Source organism: Cryptomeria japonica, chromosome 4, assembly GCF_030272615.1.
Source record: "Cryptomeria japonica chromosome 4, Sugi_1.0, whole genome shotgun sequence".
Classification (NCBI taxonomy): Eukaryota; Viridiplantae; Streptophyta; class Pinopsida; order Cupressales; family Cupressaceae; genus Cryptomeria; species Cryptomeria japonica.
In genome coordinates this window covers 84,768,493-84,792,559 of record NC_081408.1, presented here as the reverse complement: position 1 = coordinate 84,792,559, position 24,067 = coordinate 84,768,493, and the positions used below count along the sequence as shown (strand labels likewise).

At 37.4% G+C, this 24,067-nt stretch overlaps 1 protein-coding gene across 2 annotated transcripts; it reads right to left on the bottom strand.

Annotated features, from left to right (window-relative positions):
- Positions 1 to 5,739: 5,739 nt before the first annotated feature.
- On the bottom strand, positions 5,740 to 12,669 carry LOC131037061 (transport inhibitor response 1-like protein). Of its 2 annotated transcripts, XM_057969100.2 has the most exons (4): positions 11,315 to 12,669; positions 9,846 to 11,094; positions 7,596 to 8,088; positions 5,740 to 7,131 (listed from the first exon to the last, which is right to left on the bottom strand). In XM_057969100.2, the coding sequence occupies exons 2-4, from the start codon at positions 10,352 to 10,354 to the stop codon at positions 6,376 to 6,378; spliced, it is 1,758 nt and encodes a 585-aa protein (XP_057825083.1). In that variant the 5' UTR covers positions 10,355 to 11,094; positions 11,315 to 12,669; the 3' UTR covers positions 5,740 to 6,375. The 2 variants fall into 2 exon arrangements, with proteins under 2 accessions (XP_057825083.1, XP_057825082.1); XM_057969099.2 differs by having other exon boundaries at positions 9,846 to 12,669.
- Between the last annotated feature and the right edge of the window lie 11,398 nt (positions 12,670 to 24,067).

Below are 24,067 nucleotides of genomic sequence, written 5' to 3'. Positions count from 1 at the left end.
AATGTTGAATGCAATAAAATGAGAATGAATGACCTAATCAGACACATATGCTAGCATGAAGATTGATGTAACTTTTGCTCCATGATGCTTGAAGAATGAAATGCATTGAATGCTTGAGAATGCTTGATGACAAATGCATGAATGATGGGGTATGAGTGTGATGGAGTCTTAGATCTAAAATGAATTGATTGGATGTCCTTATATAGAATTCCCTAGGTAAATTGCCGATTAGGCCGACCTCTAATAGTCAAGTGTAGCCACGGGAACCAAAATCCATTCGAGAGGGGGAATGCCTGCCCATATTTAAAATGGGCCATGTTTAAGGAGGACAAGGATGCCATGGTGCCATGGTTTAGATAGGGGTACCACAATGCCCTTGAACTCTAAAAATAGGACAATCAACCAATAAATGAAGGGGGGATAACCCTAGGATGGGGTCCACTTAGCAATGACAACATGTGATATCAAATTCGAAGTAGAAAGGGGCCAAAATGGGCCTAGGGGGGAATGAAAATAGGACATGCTAAAGTTGGAGCACAAATATGGGGTGTGAATTGTACCGATTACAATTTATGACGCTACAGGAAGTTAGCATGGCAAGAGGTGGGCAACAACTCAAATAGTTCAAGCGAAACAAGTTTTTGAATTTGAAGAAGTGGAGATTTATCTACAGAGGATTAACTTAAATTGATTTTTGAGTTGTTGTCATGTTTTCCACTTGAATCTAATCAGATCCCAAAGGTCCTGAAAAACTTGAATGCGCTTTCTAAAGAGACGTTTACCTTTTTAAAGAGTTTGTTCAAAAGTGGTGCACAGTCAAGTTGAACTAGATAGTTTTACCAAATGGAGGAAGAGGCAAAACTTAAGACATTACTTAGAGATGTATCATACCATCATAATTTTGTAGACATAATTTGTCAAATTTTCCAAATGGAGTTGAAGGCAGTTGAACCATGAGTTTTGAAGTAAGGAGCAAGTAATAGCTTATCCATCTATTTTACCAATTCCCAAGATCGGCCAGCTGAAGTAGATTGAATACAATAACGAACCAAATGTTTCCATGGATCATCACCATCTATGGCCCTAACAATCCATTTGGTTGTGAGACAAATACCTTGGGTATAAGGGTCAATGATTCCCAATCCTCCCTTATCTTTTAGTTAAATACAATGGGTCTATGATGTAGTGGGCTGACCTTTTTTGTTTCCCCAATTTGCCAAAGGGAAGCAATGAATTAATTGAGTTAGCCAATTATAGTAGGCCTTAGAAGGCAACCAACAAGATGAAATGTACACATGACTAGAAATAAGGATTTTATTGGCAATTTGAATTCTACCAGCCATGGAAAGAAATTTATTGGTCCAGTTCAAGAGTTTTCTTTGAACTTTAGGTAAAAGCCATTTCCACATTTCTTTAAGTGGAACTCCAATTCCACATGGTATCCCAAGGTATCTATTAATAACTCCATGCTTGACTTATCTCCACTCACACAGAATCCAAGGATGGCAAGGGTTGAGCCTTGTCATGATAAACTCAATTTTGTGCATGGCTAGTTTAGATCCTGAAATAGAACCAAATAGCTCCAAAATGTAAAGCGAATTAGCCACTTCTTTAGTTGAGTTTTACTATTAAGGATGGACATTTTTCTTGCATGTGCAAATAGCGAAATAAAAAGGGTTCATCAATTTGATGGTTTATTACTTTGGCATTACATTATTAGTCTCTTTTTCTTCACTCCAAATTTTAATTGCATAACCAAAAATAAGTGTTTACTTTCTTTGTGTTAAAGGCATGCCTAGTAGAAAATTGGATGGATGGGTAATCATTCTATACACCTAATTAAAGTGTCCATCTCAAGTTTTTTAGACATCATTAACTAGGTAGTAGTAGAGTTAAATGCTCAATCTCTTGTGAATGGTTGCAAGAAGAAAGTCGATGTTCAGAAGTTCAAGATTAGAAAATAATTCATGGTTTGGCCCAAAAATATCATTAATAATTGTTTCATTTTTTTTATATCTCTTTGATGAAGTTAAAACAAAAATAATATTAAAATGAATACCTCTTAAATTTAGTTATGGTCCTCACTTGGAATTTGGGTATTTCAATAGAAAATTTGCTCTAAAATAATGATTTAAAATAAATTAATTTTCTTAATCAAAATTTGTTATGTCCTTAAGGTTCCAATTTAGAATATTAAGGTAGAGAATTCTAGAGTGGTCATCAATTTGATGCTTATGATTCTGCAATTACATTATTACTTGCATTTGTTTCATTGCTAACTTTGATAGTGTAGCCCATAAAAATGCTTGCCCTTATGGGGAAACGACTCTGCGCCTTATTTGTGCTGAGTGTATGCATAGTAGGGTATCGATGAAGGGGTTATTTGAGTGCACATTTGAGTTGGGCCAATATATTGTAAGACAGGCAAAAACCCAAAAATAGATGACCTGATACCATAAAAAAGATCCATTTCCATTTCAATAACTAAAATGGAAGTAGAGCCAAATGCTCAATGTCTAATAAATGATTGCTATAACAAGAAAGACTTAAGAGTGGCCAACTTCTATATCTAAAAGCTTCCAACGGCACCTCTAATGCAGTAAGGCCTATTAATAACTATGCGAATCAATTAAGGGATGAAATGATTTCTGGAAGAAGTGGCAGCTGCTATCATAAAATAAGATCAGTGCAATCATAAATTTTCTAATGATTCCCAGGTGGGGCTACAGCCTGCATCGCTGTGTTTGAGGGAAGCTATGAATCATTGCAATACAAATATGGTCATGATTGTAAAGAGGTGTATCAGCAAGGCTACAAGGCTCATATATAGAGGGAATCTCACCTAGATAATATAATCGGGTTCTCTTGATGATGGAGCCTTTGACTCTTCCTATACTATCCATTAGTATAGCAGGTTCATGAAGATACACAATTATTACTTTGCTCGTCTACAATGCCATGTTCAGGAGAACATACAATTATTAGTTGGCCTCTGTCTTGGGCATGATGCCTACTGGACTGATTTCTTTTATATATAAATGTTATGTCATAGCTAAAAGGTTGTGGATTTGTTAGAGTTAAACTACACATGCATCTCACCTACCGATAACCCTATCATAGGTAAATGGCACCTTCTGCTTATCTAATATAATTTTACTATATGGGTTACTAAGGGATTACTGAATAGAATTTTACACACCTTTATAATCTAGTAGTTTATAGACATGGCGGGTGTTCCAGAAGAAATTTGAAAGCTGATTCCCTCCTATTAGAATCAGTAGTAGGTTAATACGAGAAAAAATTTGTTTTATCTTGTATAAAGAGGCATTACATAAGGATTGGGAGCTCAATGCAGTTACTAACTGATAAAAGGCTCTATAATATCTTATAGATCTGGCAGCCCATACAAGTATTGGTGTTGCCTTGGGTTGTGGGTTTTCTCTCATTGGTTTCCAGTTTGACAAGGCATGGGCTTACCCAATGTCCGTCCCCAGAAGACTAGTCTCCCTCAGCTCATCCCTTCCTGGTCCCAACTTGACAGTAAGACTGATCAAGGCAAGACAGTTTGCACGGTGGACTAGGTCATAGGAATGAGTTATCAAAAGAAAAAGAAAAATATCTTATATATCTGCCATACATGGAAACAAATTTGAACGTTTATTCCCTCTTATTAGCAACACGATAGTCTATATAGAAAAAGGGACTATTATTTTTTTCTTGCGTGCATCTTTATTATCTTATTTAGTCTTATATGTCATGACCCTCTCAAGAGTAGATGGCATAGTCATCTTAGAATATGCTGAGTTTTGACCATTTTTCTTCTATTTATTTTGAATGTAGTTTTAATTTTGGATTAGATTATGACTGCTCTTGTAGGCCATTCATGATTTTTTTTTGGGCCTTTGATCCCTGATCAATGGTGGCAAACTTCAATCATTTTTCTTATGTCCCGTCCCCCAAGCTTAAACGGTTCTGGTTTTAGACTGATTCGCCAACATCACAATCATCAACATATAACAATTCAAATTTCAAGATAAGACACAATTTATGTCCCAGAACTGCGATAAGAAAAAAGATGTTATAATGATACTAAAACTAAATGTGTCTTCCCTAAGACATATAAGAAAGGCAGCCTGCAGAAAAAGTTGAAACCTTCTCAAGTTGATAAAGGAGTACAAATTTTGGCCAGAAACCTTCTCAGTTGAAACATCAATATGCTTCAGAGTCCCCATCACTGCCCTTATAAGTCATTGGGATAACCTTCTTGTAAACAGCAACACGACAAATTTGAAGCTTCAGAAATGCCATTATTTGAATTCCTAAAGCTATTTGGACAAGCCTCCACATAAGGAGCAAATAACCACCATTTGCACAAGTGCTGAAAGATCAAAGATATTAGTTTTCTACAATCTGTGATAGTTCTTGTTACTACTTCTGGTTTAGATTGTGTTTATTTACATCAATATTGCAGATCAGTTTGTGATTCATCATCAGGATAATAGATGGCTCATGGAGTAGAAAATAAGACTGTTGCAGATCTATGGTGGTTTAAAAAAGGGTGGAACATGGAGGGAGAGAGGGAAGATGTTGCACACCAAACAAGGTAGGGCACAAAGGAACTTTTTTTTTTTAAAGTGGAACATGGGGCAGAAGACGGAAGATGGTGCTGAAAGATTTTATTTTTTATCAGTTAACTGGACGCCGGAGTTATTAAGGAATCTGGGCAACTAAAACCCGTGACATGGCTTATAAGCCAACTAGCCAACTGCCTACTGCCAAGCCACAGCCCTTAGTCCATAGTGCTCAAAGTAGAATCTCTGCAAACTGGAATGCTCATGGTCAGATGAAATTATATTCATCTTCAAACAAAACAAAGGGAGAAAATCACACAATGATTGTATTAAAGCACGCAAAACTTAGCCTTGCAGGATAGCACATTTAAACATAACATCAATTTTGCAGAAGTAGAGAGCATGCTGAAGAAACCAACTCAGTACAGCACTATAAATCCGATAAGGCAAGAAACTAGAACCTCAAACCTATAGATACACTTGATACAACAAAGACAAGCTAATAAGGAAGATGACTTGACACATGCCTAGCAAAGCTTTTACTGGAAGGTATTTTAGTACTTCTCAGGGCAATTATATTCATTCTAATTGACAATAACATTAAATCTTCAGTAATTTTCTCGGGTGAGTCAGACTTATGGTGTATAATCCAACTCGCACCTCTACAAAACAGATTTTTCAGTAAACTTCTACCAAGAGACACTTACGGGATTATCTTTTAATACGATCAAGATAAGCTAATAAGGAAGATGCCTTGACACACATTTGTATCCCCATCAATGCTTTTCCTGAAAAGGCATTATAGATTCTCAAGATCAATGATGTACATTCTAATTTGCATTGAGATAATTTTCTTAATTGGATTGGACAGATACAGTGAGGCAAATATAATGTATCTCTTTCTAAAATATATAACGTGCAGGTCCCAATGGCAAAGAGACTCAATGAAGCTAAGGTTACGCATATTTTCTCTCCACTAATCCAATACTTGAAAACGTGACAGGCCTAAAATGAAAATAATTTACGTGAAGCTGAGTTAACATTACAATGTCTTTGAGACGAAATACCTGCAACCCATTTTAAGCCTATCTATTATCAATGCTGCTTCTTAAATTGCTATTGGCTTACTCAAACTATTAATCAATTGATTACAAAAAAAACTCTCCCATAAGCAAGAAACAAGTCAAGGAACCTTTGTATTAAGATAAAGGTGTATGACCAAAACTCTACCCTCAACAAATTCAAACATATCAAGTGAGATCCATGTCAAAGATTTTGATAGCGGGATGCAATAAATGGTTAAAGAAATTGTTGAAGGCAGATTTGTCAATTGTTTTAAATTAAAAAAGCAGACCAAAGATTTTGGTCCATTAAAACAGTATCCCAGTGCATGCAGAAGGGAATCATCGGTAATCCTCCACCTTTCAGCATTCGTATCAAGAACTTATTGTGTAGCATTTAACTATAATGAGCTTCAGGAACAAGCATGAGGAGACTTCACCAGTGGACAATATGTCCTTTGCAACCCTTCCAGTTGCAGCCAAATCATGAAGAAACTGTAGAAAGTGACATGGCATTTATCATGAAGAAACTGTAGAAAGTGACATGGCATTTATCATGAAGAAACTGTAGAAAGTGACATGGCAATTACTCGGCCTGCTAAACTTCACATTTGGCCTTTTGTGACATAGAGGCAATATATGAAAGATCTTCAAATTGAGGAGAATTGCACTTGATTAATTTAAGAGGTTAGCACCACAGGTTACCCAGATATGACAGACCTCAAATTTTAGTGAAAAAGTCACTACAAGGTAGTCACAAATGATGGCATGTCTTTCCGTGGTCCTGCTACAGAGCGATATACGTAAAGCTTCTCCACAAAGCAAGTATCTTCTGACTCATTTTCTCTGATCACTTCAACATTGAGTCTAGGCATCTTCTTTGCCAGCTCTTTGCATCCTTCTATAGTAAGTTCGCAAGCAGACATCCACAAAAACCGCATAGATTCATAGCGGTCCAAACTAGACAAGAGGGCAGAATCACCAAATGGACTATCTCTTATCTCAAGTTTCCGAAGGCTTTTGCACCCATCCAGCACATACTTCAGGCCTTGATCGCTTTCCCCAGCAAATGCTACTGATAAAATTTCTAATGTTTTACCATATGCTCCAATATACTCAAATGCTTTGTCCGTGAGCAAACCAGAAACTGCCAGCCTTGTTAGGCTTTTGCAGTTCTTTACAATTTCCCCAAACCCATCATCCATAGATTCACCAGTTACATGATCGGGAGTGTGCCGTCCCATGATACAAAGTCGAAAGCTCACCAGTTTGGCACAATTTTTTGACATTGTCACAACTGCCTCATTGGTCATTCGCTGACAAAAGTAAAGAATGGACTGAAGATTTCGACATCCGTCTGAAATTGCAACAAGGCCCCGATCGGATACACAACCTTCACCATCTTCACGTACATCCATGGGAAACACTCGAAGATCCCTCAAATCCGTGCATGTTGCTGCAACTGCTTCTAAACCACTGTCTCCCACTGAATCCAGAACCTGTCAGGAATGATCAGATAAAAATTACTATAGAAGCAATTAAGTACATTTCCATTGAGTAAACACATCATGAAAGACGTATAGAAATGTCAAAATTAGATTGGAAAGAAGATTTTAAGTATCAATAAAAAAGTGGAGAAACACTAGTATTGTCTACTTTTGTTATGGAATAGGTTGTTCATATCAATACCAAATGCATGTGTCCAAATTCCAGAAGAACCCAGTGGTGCAAAAGATGAAATCTGAAGCTTCTTTAAAAGCTCCAGGAAGTCACACTATCCAAATGAAACCACCAGCATGAAATGCCCTTAACATCTAAAGCCCTAGCTATTGACAATGATTTTAGTTCAAAATTGATTCATATACTGAAGCAGATGTTGTTGCTTAAGCCTAGCATACATTACTGCAAACTTCTGCACAGTGTCTTGATATAACATATAAGAAGTAGAGGATAGGTAACTAACCCAGAGACGTTGCACTTTATGACAATGACGGATGATTCCTTCTAATTCAAAGTTCCGAATAAGTGCATAGCTTAAGTTCAGAGAAGTCAAATTCGAGCACACTGGATAAACTACAGGCAGATACTCTGGTACAAGTTCACGAAATCCTGACAAGCACTGAATTTGAGAACATTTGCTGAATGCTGCCAGAAGACTTTCTGCCTGTTCTGGAGAGAACTCAGACCCCATTGAACCTGTTCCTAAATGTGTAAGCTGTGGTGCTATTAATATCAACCTATGCAGCTGTCCTGCAGAGACAGTTCTGTTCAACCTGAGCTTCTTTAGGGATGGGCACCTTGCCACTAACCTTTCAAGTGCATCAAAATTTACTGGAGCCTCCAAACAGTCAAAGCTAAGAGATACCAAGGAGGTCATCTTCTCGGGAAAGTAGGCCAACCAGTCGTCTCCATTATCAATTACTTCAACCTCACTCAAATCTAGTTCAGTCAATTTCCTGCAAAATCAAGCCATTTGTCATTCCATTTATGCATGTAATATATTATCATGCATGTTTCCTACACCAAAAAAGTTTATCCTACAACAGCTTACGCTGTGTATGGTCCTTTCTGAATAAAAAATTTAAAATTAGAAAAGGTCAGATGCTTATTCTAGGGGTACATCGAGCAAATTTGTCTCCACAAATGAAGCAACACAGTATCTACAATGTCCTATTCTGTATTGAACTTGTCACCTAAAGTGTTTTAAACATTTAACTTCCACTACTCAAACAGCAAAAGCTCGTGTTCTATACTAGCGTCAGATTTATTAAATATTCCTAGAATAATCTCATTGTCATGCATCAAAGTTCTTTCCATGAGTCCATCTTATAAAATAACATCTGTATCATATTGCATAAATGAACAAAAAAAAATATCATGCTTGATTTCAGACAGGACCTGCAAGAAAGTTTGATAACAGGAAAACATTGGGATGCTACACAGAGCAGTTTGCTTGTATTGACTGGGTGGGAGTTCATAACAACATAACCCTTGCAAGTGAGACACAAATTTTGACAACACAAACAAATCCCTGTGACAGAAATTCTCAAATGAGCAATCAAGTGTTTCAATTCTTAGGCTATTCCAATAAAACCAATGTATACTTTACCATGTATCTTTAGGGAGGGTTTAGTTTTGATCATCTAAAGAAGATAGAACATGGTAGATACAGTTTTCTGTGCCAAGGCAAACATAATTTAAGATTGTTCATTTGTTTTGTATATCAGAATGTTATAAGTATACAGAGATATTGGCTTCTATTGCGAAGATTTAGTTGACAGATAGGCAAAAAGTGTTTTAAGGATTCTGCCCTTCAACTTGTGGCAATAAGAAGTCAGCCATGCATATAACAAGTTTCAGCAGTTAACTACTACTTGAAACCACAGAAGAAAAGAAGTTGACATCTGACAGGCAAACATCTTTCATCCTAGTGATGGATCAGAATGTGCAGTCCAAAACCTTTGACGGTTTTAATTTTCATCGGAGGTCTTTTCCAGAAACCGTAATCCATTAACTATGTACTGTGGAGATCTTACGACTCTTACATTCTTTCAGCACTGTTTCGAAAGCTACCATAAAGTCAAAAAAGTTGTGGTGCATGTCCCAGGTCAGAGAAATAAAACTTTAAACTCCCTCATCCTCACCAGTGTTGAAATCAATTCCACATTTATGGCCAAAGTAAACTAAATTGGCTTTTCTGAAGCAACATAGCAATAAGGAGACGATTAAAAATAAGAACTACTCTAGGAATGATACGGCAATTGTTCGGAGCTCAACATCCAGTTCACCCTTTTATACCATCTTCTCAACTGGTATCCTAGCACTCCTAATTTCTGAAAATCTGCATATTCCAGTAACGCACATTACAGAAGTTGTGTAGTACAGATCTGAGATTTTCAATATAGATTTTAAGTCTCTCCTTTTTTCTTACTCAACCCTAAAAACTAATTATTTTGAATCTGTGTTAACAACAGACAAATAGTAACCTAATTATCAGAACAGGATAGCACCCGAAGATTTTCAGAACTGCAGTCAAACACAGGTCAGAAAGATGCCTACGTGAAAGACCTCGTGTTTTATAAAGCAATTTTCCACCATTGTTAAAGCTATCATTTAACCAAAACTTCGAATTTAACGGACATTAATGTCGTGGGTAATAAAAGGTATACTTGCATTCAATTAAAAGTATTACTAATAGGTATTGGCAGTGCACCTGCATTTGCTAGCAATCGTAGCAAGACCAGCGGTGCTAAATCCATCACAGCAGACTAGGATGAGCTCCTTGAAGTTGGGGAAGGAATTTGCAAGCATGGCCAGATCCTCATCTGTGACAGTCATTCTCTTCAAACACAACTTCTCAAGCCATGGATAAGCAGGTGCCATGGCAGACACCCACGGGGTAAGATTGGCCCCCCATTTGGCTGGCACCAAATTGAAGTCTGCAAATCTGGGTTTTCCCTTGAGGGTCACAGATTTGATCTTGGGGAACCTGTTTATCATTATTTCTGGTGAGACAGCATAGCAATTGCTTATAAATATCTGCCTGCGTGACCATGATTCCACCCTGTACCAAGCCTTGCAAACTAAAGAAACAGCATTTCTGTGCTTGTGGGCATTCAGAAAAACCAACACGTGTTCCAAAACTTCCTCTGGGAATGACGATTCCATCTCTGCTTTGGCTTTCTGAGCTGCAAATCTACATGCAGATTGGTCCTGATCCATCAAAAAAATGCTCTTCAGGAACAGGGCACGTCACCCTCCATACATCACAATCAAGCCTTGCAAATGGGAGAATAACAAGGCAATTTCAATAAGAATTATAATAGAATAAATGGGTATTCTTATATATAACACAACTGTTTGCAGTGAGGGCCTACTCTGAGAAGAATCAAATGAGCCCCGCCCTACCGCCCCCAATGGGACTGAGCTATCAACCAATTATTAGTACTGGAGATGATGCTTGGTTGACTCTACTTTTCCTTTGATATGCTACTCGGCATTTGTTCTATAATCTTCGCTCTTCTCAATGGCCCACAAAACTGGTTTTAGGCTCCTCGAAATGCTTCCCAACTCAAACCCCACTAATACCATTATTGAAGAAAAGCATCTCAGGAGGAAATCAAAAAGGTCTTCATCCATGGAATCCAATAGAAGCCAACTAAACCCAATTGAAACATTACCAAACTCAGAAGAACTTTAAGAACCCAACCAGGAATGGATGAGAAACTCTCTACATCATCTTGAAATCAAAAAGAATATCTGGACGGAAGAACTCCAGTACTCCAGTACATTTAGACACTCGTGCACATTTCAAAGGCCTAGATGTCTGAAAGTTGAAATGGAGAATCATCCATGGAGTGTAGCGTTTCTAGGCCTTATCCTCCAGACTGGTGCTTCTATGCAGGAAACCATCTCTGTTGTGGACTAAAAGAAGAGACCTTGTAAATACCTATGGATCATGCCTGCAGATAAGAAAACAGTTCAATGCCCGAATCCCATGTTGAACTTCTCTTTCTGAATGCATGAAAAAGCTTATTTGAGCCTGATCTTTGATATCAGTAAGATCCAACGAAAAAGCTAAGCTAAAAATACCTATAGAAAAGGTCTTGGCTGTAAACCAGCGGGAGAAGATATTATTAAAAGGAAACTGGGATTGAATTATTTCAAGACCTACAAACTGACCTTATCCTAGCAGATGCAAAAATAACCAAGAAAATGTTCCAGCAGTGGACCAAGTGTTGATGGCAACCGTGATTTAGTCATATCAAGACATAATCTTTGAATGCCGAACCCCATTAACAAACAGGGGCAACAACACTCATTAAAAGCCCAAAAGGAGGGATAAAATTTCCAAACAGAAGTACACTACGGGATCAAAACTGAGTGAGGGTGGGGGTCGGTAGGTCAATCAACAGGGATGAGAACAATGCATATAAGTACTGAGCAATGAAAGGATTTCTGGGAAGGGATTGAAGTGATTAAGCCCTAGAGATCAAGAAGTTCAATGTAAGGAAGAAGGAGACAAGAATGAGGTGTCAGGAGGGTATGGAGAGGAAGAAAGATGAGAGGAGATGGTCAAGGAGACAAAAGAAATGCTGTGCATTTAGCAGACAGGAGGGGTGGGGTGATAGAAAGTAATGATGGGAAAATACAAGCCAAGGGAGAACACAGATTTTCCAGTGCAAGAGTAACACAGCGAGCATGTGCTTAAGAAGCAGTTTTAGGCTCCCAAGAAAGTCATTAATAAGACAAAAACCAGCACAGTGCCATGAAGAGACAATGGAGTTTACTATGGGACACAGAAAGCTCGGAAGGTCACATTGAAAAGCTTTGCAAGAACAGGGAATAACATAAGGTGAGGGGCAGTTGGCAAAGGGGGATTAATCCAATTAATTCTTAATCCAGATGGTTAGAATACTAATCTACACATTTGCCTACCCAGATGGTTAAAAATCTAATCTTGACCCTTGGAGAGCTGTATGGATAACAAGTAGGATTATGTGGCCTTAAAGACATAGGCAGTCAGAAGCAGATAGAAAGCAACAAGAGCATCTGGTGTACTGTACTATGAGGTGAAAACTGCAGAGGGGCTAGAAAAGTGTGGAATAAAGAACATTGGGAGGATTCTTTAAGTACCATGGACAACAACTGTGAATGCCAGAAACCTTAGTAGATTGAAACTGGAATTGATATCTGTAGATTGTATTACCCCATGATCAAGCTAGCAGGTGCTAGATAAGGTGGCGGTGACTAAATTTTAGCTGGGGTTTATAGGCCACAGGATACTTAAACGAGGATCCTTCAAATACCCAAAACTAAATTTAGCTGAAGTTCCCCCATTTGAATTGCCATATGACCCAGATTCACTTTTTAGGTCATTTAAGTTTAAACAAGCATAGAAAGGTAGAAAAAACAAGCCATGTGACACATAGCTAAGAAACCATAGTGGAACTCCACAGCCCAACGGTAGAACAAAACATTGCAGGAAGACCAGGTATGAAACAGATCAGTGGCTAATGAAGTGTGCTAAAAACAGACAATGCATGGGAAAATGAATATAAAAAAGTTTGAGTCGGAGAGTATTTTAAAACGTTAAGGATTATCAACATATTAGAGGGATTTGAAAATAAGTTGTCATTATGGATAAACTAATGGGGATAGGAAAAAGACAATACATTGTTTGCACAGAAAAACATGAAATGTTGTGTGGGTGTTGCAATTTAAAGGCCATAAGACATCAAGTTGATTGGATTGAAGAGAAGGCAACCTGGGAAAAAGCCTTTTTCTTGAGTTCCACAATGGTCAATGGAATCAAAATTGATGTTCCAACTCAACTTGGTGTGTAAATGACTATCAGATACCACAGTAATGTCAGAGATTTAAATTTTGGGGGCAGAGATTATATGGCTTTTAATAAATCACTTTCATTGTACTGATATAGATTTTGCCTATGCCTCCTCCAAAACAGCTGAATAACTTGCAGAGAAGAGGGAAATTAGTATGTTGAAAGATATGAAATGGGTTTAGTGTGTTTTGAATAAATGAATGAAAGATTTAAATGAAGTTCATGTTTTATGGGATGGAGACAAATATCTTTAATTTATTTTCAGATTTTTTTCAATGTCGAATTTGTTACTATTAATTTTGATTAGGAGGCTGATCCTCTAATTAATCCTATCATCCTCAAATAACTAATAAATGTTCATCCTCAAATAACTAATAAATGTTACCTACCTTCAAACCATATGAAATTCAGTTTTATTGACCATGTGAAGTGGGGAACACCATATGGAACATATTGAGGACTGACAAGAAAGTATTCATGAATATGATATCTTTAAGAAATCTTGAAAGACATTAAAACAAAGACCCAAATAGACAGAAAAGTATGGGGCAAAGAAGATGTTAGAATGGCCTATCTCCATCTTTCAAATTTTTTATTAAGCCTTTATCTCTTTCACATGGATACAAAATCTTGGATCTTTTTAACTGAAGGCAAATAAATTATTAAATATTATCCAATACAAAAGGAGGAAAAACTATTATTAACCATTAACTTAGACAAACAAAAAGACAGAGCATGGAACAAAAATTGAACATTGAGAAGAGCAAAGCTTTGAGTCCATCTAGTTTGAGATAAGACGAATAGATGGGCTGCAAAAAAAAAGGGATAAAAAAGTGTACGAACATGCATTCATGATTACATGTTTAAATGTGCACTCTTGGAATGTTGTAAATTCGGTTACCAAGCACTACAATGTATTTGAATAAGTTGCCCAAATCAAAAGTTTAGATAATCTTTTAGCTTGAACAAGTTGTTTTTTCAGCTAGTAAAGAGTATAAAATGACTTTAAAGCAAAAGTAGAGTCTATCAAAGCTTTGTTGAATTTAGGTCATGAGAGGTAATAATAAAAAAACATTAAGAAGATAGATAAAGACAATTAAATTCAATAAGTAAATAAGATTTATTTAAAATGATTTAATTTTTTTTGGAGAAAGATGTGGGATTTGCTTAATTTGTTGATAGATAAAGTTTGAGAGATATTAGATTTTCACAATCTATAACGAAATAGCGTGCTTTGCTTTTCAATTCTCTGTTGTGTAAGATATATTTGTATCAATGTTTAGATCACATTCTATGATCCATCATCAAGATGAGATAGTTGACGAATGAAAAAATAGGATGATATAAGGTTTGGTTTAGTTAGATGATTATGTTTAAAATCAAAGATGAAGTTGGTTAACAATTGAAATAAATTTAAAGGGGGAAGAAGATTTAATTAGATTAAGATAAAGAGTTTGTATAGATTTAAATTAAAATATTGGAAGGAAAACATATGAAAAAAAAGTTATAATCTATAATGGAATAAGATTGAAGCGGGGATTATTTATTAGATTAAGGTATAAAATTTAGCCTATTTTTTCTTGGTTGTAGTATTATAAGCTTTAATCTAAATTTCGATCACAAATATAATTTAAAGTTATAATAATTATTTTATAATCTCTTAAAAAATGTGATTCTTAATATAGATGGCATTTTCATCCTAGAAATGTGTGAAATTAAAGGGAAACCACTTCTTCATATGCACAATAGTTTCGGGTCTTAGTATTTGTGATGAAGCTTAACTGGAAAACTAAATATGTATTTGGCATTGCTTGTTTGTGTAGAGATAAGCTTTAGTTGTCTATCAAAGTGGAAGACACTGACCAAATTCCTCGTTTTCTATCAATATTTCAAATGGTGGTTTACAGTGTTTGGTTATTAGAAATTTCTACTAGTATATAATTTTATTATTAGGAGGATAGCTTTATAATCTTTAGATAGATTGCGGTGACGAATCTAGTGGTTCTTCTAGTCCCATGGTTGGTGTGGCAAGAGGTGGTGGTACAAAGATGTTTGTTGGAGGCTTACGGATCTAAATGGATGATAATACCTTATTTTTAATGAATAAACTCTTTACACCATTGTAGCTAAGATCTTGGCCCTTTTGTATTTCAATTGTTTTGGTTAAACCCTCTTTTGGTAGGATTATACGTCGCTTTTTTTTTTCAACTTCTTAGTTGAACCAATGAATTTTTACTTAACATGTTTTCTTCATCTTTTATTATTTTATATTTAATCATAATATTTTCACTTTCACTATTTACAATAATATATTTTAATATTTTTAATAAAAAATATAATTTACTAATTTTCTACATAATAATTGTTAATTTCTATAAAATAAATTAATATCATGATAGAAGTATAAAGGTGTGTCTTAATTTTTTTCAAATATTGATTTAACAAAATATACACAATAGTATGCTTGAATCTTGGGACACAATGACAATTAGATTAAGTTAATTGTAAATTTGAAACAAATATTTGAGTCTTTTAACTATAATTGTTTTTGGATTCTAAAGATCAGCATCTTATTATGATGGATATTCAAACTAGTTTTTAACAATTGTCCTTTCAAGTTTAAATTTATGGGGCTTTTCCATTTGAACCAATATGGTCTTATTAAAAATTGGTGGCCTTACTTTCTGAGTATGAAAGGTTCATCAATGTTCTAGTTTTCCTCTGAGTTGAGGTATGACAAGTCCCATTTGAAATGGTAGTATGTAGAGGTATTTGGGAATATCCTTAAATATAATCTATTCTTAAAAAGTGTTGGTTGAGATTAATGTTTAGGTTCAAAAATATAGGGTTTTTTGTATCCTCTTTCAGACAATGATTATGACCTTCTTCATTAGGTTGAGTTATGTTATTCGAAAGAGGAAGTATTTAGAGGAAAAAATATAGGAAACATGGATTATAGAAGGGGTAGTAATTCTAAAAACTTTCATCTAGTGGTGGTTGATAGAAGATGGATCAATAGAATCAACTCTACTTTGGCCTCTTCTAGTTCTCACCTCAATGATCCCTCAAAGTTTAGGTTGTAAGATTAGGTTGTAAGAGGCCCATTTCTTCTCTAATATTTTTTCTACTCCTATGAATTTAAGGTTGGATATTTTTATATTTTCATAGGTTTGATTCTAAACTTAACTACAATTAGGGACACAATAAGTGTGTTTTGGCTTCTTTTAAGGAGGAAATAAAGAAAGTAATATTTATGTTGAAAGATGATAAAGCTAGATGCTTTTTTATTTCTTCATAAAATTCTCAAATAATATTTAAGTAGATGGTAAATGGATCTAGATGATCCAAGAAGGATCATAGAGTGTGATATGAAATGTTAATGCCAAAAATCTGTACATAATTAAATTTAGAAACACTAATGAACAATAATCCAAAAAGGTTTTGAAGGATTTGATATATACCTTTTTTGTTATCATTGTTAAAAAAGGCCATTTAGTTTTATTTATAGATTTTAAACCTATAAATCTTTACAATACATTATGTATAAGACTATTTCAAATACTATAGCAAAAAGGCACCAATTGCTTCTCCTTTCTACTTCTCCTAAGAAAGTTTTCGATTTTAGTAAGAGGAAAATATAGTGTATTTTAATTCAAGAAATACATTTAGTTTAATTAGAAATCCCAAGTACAAACATCAAGTTACATATGACAAAATCTTATGATTAAGTGTATTAGCCTTTTCAAACTTTGATTCTCTTCTTAGTGAATTGATAAGGTTCCAAGATCAATCGCATTTTCTTAGTTATCAATGTTAGTTAATGGGGCATAATATATTTTTTATAAAATTCTTAAGGTATTCAATTGTATTGGTGGAAAAGTGATGGATGATAGATCAAGAGGAAAACTACCCTTTCTCTCAAAGAGAGATGAGAGATTCACCATTGATTATCCTTCAAACACTTTTCACCATTGCATTAGGAAGATAAGGGATAATTCACTAGATTCAATTATGAATGAATTAAGAATGTTAGGATGATCCTTTCTTCCTTTGTTTGATTTGGAAAGGAATTGATTAAATTATGTAGTGCAAAAGTGACAAAGAATCGATTATAACTTGAGATCATAATATGGGATGAAGTTGTGCACCTACATTTGGCAGTAAAATGTCGAGACGAAGTCACCCTGTAAATTTGAAAAAAAGTTGTCCAAACCATGGTGAGAATGTACACGGCCCTCCGAAAAATCCGTGAAACGAAAAGGGTTTTCCCGCCTCTACAAATGAAGCTCGAATCCGAAAGTACAGTTGCGCACCTGCAACCTACACACAAAAAAGAGAGGGAAATGTGTTGGGATTGGTGGTTTTCCTTTAGGTCAAACCCCAGTTTTGGAATTAACCAAGTAATGAAAAAAAGTACTTGCAAGTAGATGTAAATGAAAGACTGAATTGTAAATCACCTCAAGGGAGGTTGTAGTAGCAATGCTGATGGAAATGTTTGTGTGCAATTGAATGTTGAAAGGGATCTCCTCTTCAATGGTTGAATCCTTGACTTGAATGCAACACCTAGCCTTGAAGGGAGACTTGAGAATGCTCAATGCTGGAAAAGAATGCTTGAATGTTCTTGAATGCTTGATCGCTTGTGCTACTCCAATCTTATTCAACTTCAACTTATTCAAATGAGAGGATGAATGCCCCTTAAATACATTCTTGTGGATTTGAATTTCATCACGAGCCGACATCAGGGAGGTTTCTCGCCCGAGGCATAACCCACAAGACCTGCCCTAAAATAGGGCAGGGACAGGGGCGCCACACCCCTGTCCTGGTTTACAAGGGCACCACGCCCCTATCCAAGTGGGCACAGTGGCACCATGCCCCTGTCCTACGCCTTTCTCCAGGGCAAAATGTAGTCGGGGTGATGCAAAGGCTAAGAAAGAAGTTGTTTCGCAAGCTGAGCACTCTTCGGTCTCCAATCAGGCTAGAGGATTTGAGTTCGCATGCGTGAGGACCCTAATGCAGTCATAAATTTCTAGGGTCGCAATTTTATGACACTAAATTAATAAGGTGGCATGATATTGATTAGAAACAAATTGACTTGGGACAATGATAAATTTTGATTTAAGAAAATGGGAGCCAATTTCATGCATGAAGTTATGAACAAAGTTTTGAGATGTACTTGTAGTATTGAACTAAGATTGGAAATAATAGATTTTATGGTTGTGCATGATGAACTATCAAGTTATCAAGACTTAGAACTATAGACATAAATATATCATTTGGACACTAGACTGTTAAATTAGAGACAGTGTGTAAAAGAATTCTAATATAAATGGAGAAAAGTGCTAGGGACACACTTTCTCATCCTCGAAATTGTGATTACATTATTGATGGTTTTATTTACAAATGAGCTTACTTTATTTATACTATTTGAGATAAATTTAATTGCCAGATTAGTATGAAATATACTAATTTACCCTTAAAAAATTAGACTCTTCATCATATGCAATCCATGTCTCAAATGAGTGTGTTGACTTCTTTACCCATGTCGTTTTTCCTCATCCTTCCAAGCCTTTCACCTAATACAATACAAAAATAGAATACCAAATACTAGCTAGGAGGTGAATATATATAGAAAATGAGAAAGGGGAGAGGTGGCAAATACAACCAATGGGAAAATTACACCACAATAGCTTAAAAATATGCAAGTGTAACCCCCATGGAAGATGCCGACACCTTGCATCCACTCAAACTTATACATATTATTAATCCTAAGCAAGTATAATTATGTGTAGCGAAAACCTAGGAATAGGAAAATATAATAACAAGGAAATAAAAACCTACACTAACACCCTCTTAAGCATAACTTAGGTGGTTGAAAATATGATAGGTATCAGAAAATGAGGCTATGTTAGATACCCATGTGCAAATAATTGTAGGATTTGAGAAATACAAATCCACAGAACCCAAAGAAACCTGCATGCAAGAAACTTGTCAGAGAGAAAGAGAGAGAACGAATACAAGGGTTTTGGCTCTGACAAAGTGAAAAGATTGATTATCAGAGAAAAATGAATCAAGAATATGACAATAATACAAGAGATCAATCCTTATAAAGGAGATCAACACCGAAAGGAAAACCTAACCCTAAGGTGTGAGCATTTAATAATTAAATATTAATTATTAAATGACTAATGTATGCATAAAGAGAAATCTTAAGAGGAGAGTAAAGTTAATTAATTACTTTACTCTAACACCCCCCCTTAAGATGAGCTACAATGCAGCTACAAAAAATGCAGAAGAAAGCAAAGGAACTACAATGCAAAAGAGGGTCCCGGCAACAAGGCCTGATCAGGTACCCGAATACAAGAAAATCACTATAAAGCGGAGTAAAGGAGAAAACCCAGTGGGAAAAAACTCCTCTCCAAAAAGAGATACAGAAACATGCTGAAAAGAAAACATGAAGGAAGGAAGGCCTCACTGAGACCCCCCAAGGACAACTTCCTTCACCCCAAGCATGGAGCGCAACTGAAGATAGCGCGGAGATGCCAAAGGTTTAGTGAAGATGTCAGCAACCTGCTCCTCTGTAGGAATGTACTCCAAGATGAGAGAACCATCCTGAATCAACTGCCTGATGAAGTGCATGTGGATTTCAATATGCTTTGTCCGCTGATGCTCCACTGGGTTGCGAGAAATGTGAATGGCACTCTGATTGTCACACCAAAGAGTAGTGGGACAATCTGGAGGAAACCCAAACTCTGTCATCGACTGTCGAAGCCATAAAACCTCTTGACTAGCTAACACTGCTGCACGGTACTCAGCCTCTGTAGATGATAATGCAATAGCAGACTGCTTCTTGCAAGACCATGTAATAGGACCAGAACCAAGGCAAAAAATGAAGCCAGAAGTAGACTTCCGATCATTGACATCACCAGCCCAATCGAAGTCAGTGAAGCCAATGATGTGAGGGGATCCTGAAGTGTAGTGAATGCCATAATGTGTGGTGCCCCGAATGTACCTCAAAATACGTTTGGCTGCTTGCCAATGGCTCTCATGAGGATCATGGGAGAACCGAGAGACAAGGCCAACCGCAAAGGAAAGATCAGGATGAGAATGTGTCAGGTACAACAAACTGCCAACCAACTGCCTGTATAAAGTGGGGTCTACTATAGGAGTAGAGCAAGTGGAAGACAAAACAACACTTGACTGAAATGGAGTGGGGGCAGACTTGCAATCAAGCATGCCAAATCGCTGAAGCATATCAAGAGCATACTTCTCCTAAAATATGGAAATCCCATCTGAAGACTGAATAACCTGTAGACCCAGAAAGAAGTGCAAGAGTCCAAGATCTGTCATCTCAAACTGCTCCATCAAAGCTCTCTGAACACTCTGAATCATGGAGGATGAGCTACCTGTAAGAATGAGATCATCTACATATAGCACAAGAATCAAAAGATCACCCTCCTGACGTTGAATATACACAGTGTGATCGGAATGACAGCGTGTGAAGTGAGAGGAAAGCAGGAAAGAGTCCATCTTCTCATACTAAGCCCTGGGGGCTTGTTTGAGACCATACAATGAACGACGAAGTCTGCAAACCAAAGAAGTGTCTTGCACAAATCCCTGAGGCTGCTCCATATAGATCTCCTCATGTAGGTCTCCATGTAAGAAGGCACTCTTCACATCCATCTGAAACACTGTCCATCCCTGTGAAGCTGCAAGTGAAAGTACCAGGCATATAGAATTCATCTTGGCGACAGGAGCAAAGGTCTCAGAGTAGTCAATACCCTCTACCTGAGAAAACCCCTTCGCAACAAGACGGGCCTTATACTTATCAATAGAACCATCTGCAGCATACTTGGTACGATACACCCACTTGGACCGAACCAACTTTCTTCCCTTAGGAAGAGGACAAAGATCCCAAGTATGATTCTTCATCAAAGAAGAATACTCCTCATCCATGGCCCTATCCCACTCAAGGTGTCCTGTCGCCTCTGAAAACTTTTGAGGATCATCTGAAAGGGCATGACTCAAAAGACTAGAACTAGATGTCTGAGCATGAGTGCGACGAGTATCTGAAGGATCACCTGTCAAAGAACCAGCTGCATCAACAGTATCACGGGCCCACTTCGGCAAAGATGAAGCAACTGGTGGTGGTGGAGATGGTGGATCATCATCTACATCATCCTCAAGAGATGAAGAGGAAGGAGTAGGCAATGAGGGAGAAGCTGGTGATGGAGAATCCATCTGAGGATAGCACTCATCAAACTGGACATCCCGCCGAAACAAGACCTCTCTGGAATCAGGATCAAACAACCTGTATGCCTTAACATCCTCATAGTAGCCAACAAATATGAGTGGTCGGCTCTTCCTCTCCATGGCGTTCTGCTGAGCATCAGGAATAAATGCCCAAGCCTCACTACCAAAAACTTGAAATGTAGAAACATCAGGCTTGACATGGGTCCAAGCCTCCTCAGGAGTCATATGTCGCAATGCCTTATGAGGCATCCGATTCTTAATAATATTGGCACAATTGACTGCCTCAGCCCAAAATGAAGAACTCTTAGCTCAAGACTGTATCATACAATTTGCCATCTCCCGTAAGGTTCTGTTCTTTCTCTCAGCAACACCATTCTACTGAGGGGTGTAAGGAACTGTAAACTAATGTTGTAAACCATGCTCAGTGCAAAAATCTCTGAAAGCCTGATTTACATACTCCCCCCCATTATCTATGTGTATCCGCCTAATAGAAAGTCCAGATTGCTTCTCCACAAATGTCTTAAAAATCCTAAATGAGTCAAAGACATCAGACTTGTACTTAAGAAAGTGCACCCATGTACGTCTGGAGAAGTCATCAATAAAAGTGAGTACATAATGGGCCCCTAAAAAGGAAGGAGTCAGAAAGGACATAAGATCACTGTGTACCAACTCTAGGGCTGCCCTAGCACGAGAGGCTCGACCCTTAGGAAAAGGATCTTGATGATGTTTGCCAAGGACACAACCACGACATACACCATCCGTACAAGAAATCTATGGAAGCCCAATCACAAGTGCCTGTGTACTCATCTACTGTAGATATCTGTAATTGACATGGCCAAAACGCTCATGCCAAAGCCTGCTCACTGAATTTGCATGTGCTATAAGAGAGGAACCAACAGTGTCTGAACTCTCAAAGCCATCAAAACTATATAAATGAGATGCAGAATCCACACTCCTAGTAGCCACAACCAAGTCAGGATCATGAAGATCTCGAATAACCACATCATGAGGTGAGAACTCAACTGTCTTACCAGAGCCAGAGTGGCAAATCTGATAAACGGATAGAAGGTTTGTCGAAATGTCAGGAACCAAAAACACATCTTGAAGACAACCACCATCCAATGAAACAGTACCAGAACCCTGAACAGAAAGTTGTGCTGAGTCACCAACTGCAATATGTCTAGTGCCGGTAGGGGCAAGAGTGGTGACCAAATCCTCTGTGTGTGTCATATGGTGAGAGGCACCAGAATCTAGAATCCAAGTGGATGCGAAGGACAATGCTCGTGCAGAAAGAGCATGACCTTTCCCTGTGGCCTGTGAAGGAGGCTGTGGTGCACTAATATTATGTTGCTGCATGGCTTCCTCCAAAGCCTCTAAACGTTTCCAACACCTGGAAACGGGATGTCCTTCCTTGCCACAAAAACTGCAAGGATCACCTGATTTCTTCTTAGTCTTGGAGGAAGACTCACCAGACTTTGAAGATTTGCCCTGTTTAGAATTGGACTGTGGTTTTGAATCAAACTTAGGTGGTGGCTTGGAGGGATTCTCACTAGCTTCTGAATCTTTCTTAGGCTTCGATTTCTGCTTCTGTTTTCCTTTGGAAGACTGGGCTACCAATGCTTGGTTCTATGAACTTGAAAGTGAATCCAACTGCTTAAGCTTAGCTTGCTCACGAGTCAGACGATCACAAAAGACCTCAAAAGAAGGCATGACATGTTGAGCACCCAAGGCATCCATGGTGGAATAGAAGATCGAAGAGAAGATCTAAAATGGACCCCGAAGCTTGGAGAGGATCAGGAAAATGCACTCTGTATCAGTCTTAGTCTTACAACAACCCTGCAAGATAGATCTTTGTTGTTTGAACTTCATCAGAAAGTCCTCAATAGAGGGAAACGAATCAGGTACCAAGGAAGTTAACTCTGCCTCAAGCTGCAAAGCTCTGAACTCGTTGACAGTACCAAAAAGTCCTTCAAACTTGGTCCAAATGGCTCAAGGAGTGAGACAACCCTCAAGATGAAACTGGAGACTGTCGGAAATGTGTAAAGCCATCAATCCCATAGCCTGATCCATATTGTTCTTGTGTTGCATAACCTCAAAGGGATGTGTCAACTGAGGTTGAATCTCATCCAAACAGGACCATAACCCTCAAGACTGGAGAAGAGTCATCATGCGACCCTTCCAAGTGTGGTAATTATGCGGTGTGAAAGAGTCAATAGGTTTGTCTGCCATCCTGTAAACTGTGCCTCAACTGCTTTGAATTTTTTAATTTTATGAAGTGGTCTTTTAGAACTAGACAGAAGATGCAGAAGGGGTTTGATTGTTTGTTTGGGTGTTTGTATATTCTGGTTTTTTGATGTAAATAACAGAAAGCAAGAGAAAACACCCCCCCACAATGCAAAAAACTAATCCCCAGTACAAACTGAAAGCCCGAAAATGATAGAAAGTAGTAACGGGTTGAGACAAAATTATGAGCACCTGAAGAATTTACTGATGAAATAGACTGTAGATCTGGAAAGAGTATAGAACCACCTTTCCGACGCCTATTCGCTTTCGAAAAACGGAGCAAAAACGAGCAAGTTATGCCCCTTGGAGTGCAAAAAGGCTCATCGGACTTTGACTGCAAAAAAATGCAATCAAACTAGAGAAATATGAAAAAATTTCTACACCATTAGAATGGGCTTGAAGTCATCTTTCCAACACCTATTCGTTTTTGAAAAACAGAGATCGGACGCCCAAGTTATGCTCAATTTTGTAAAACAGCTCCAAAAGAGCCCAAATAGGCCCTTATAGCCCTCAAGGGCTTAAAAAAAGGAAGCCCCTGGTCTGCTGGGCGACCAGGA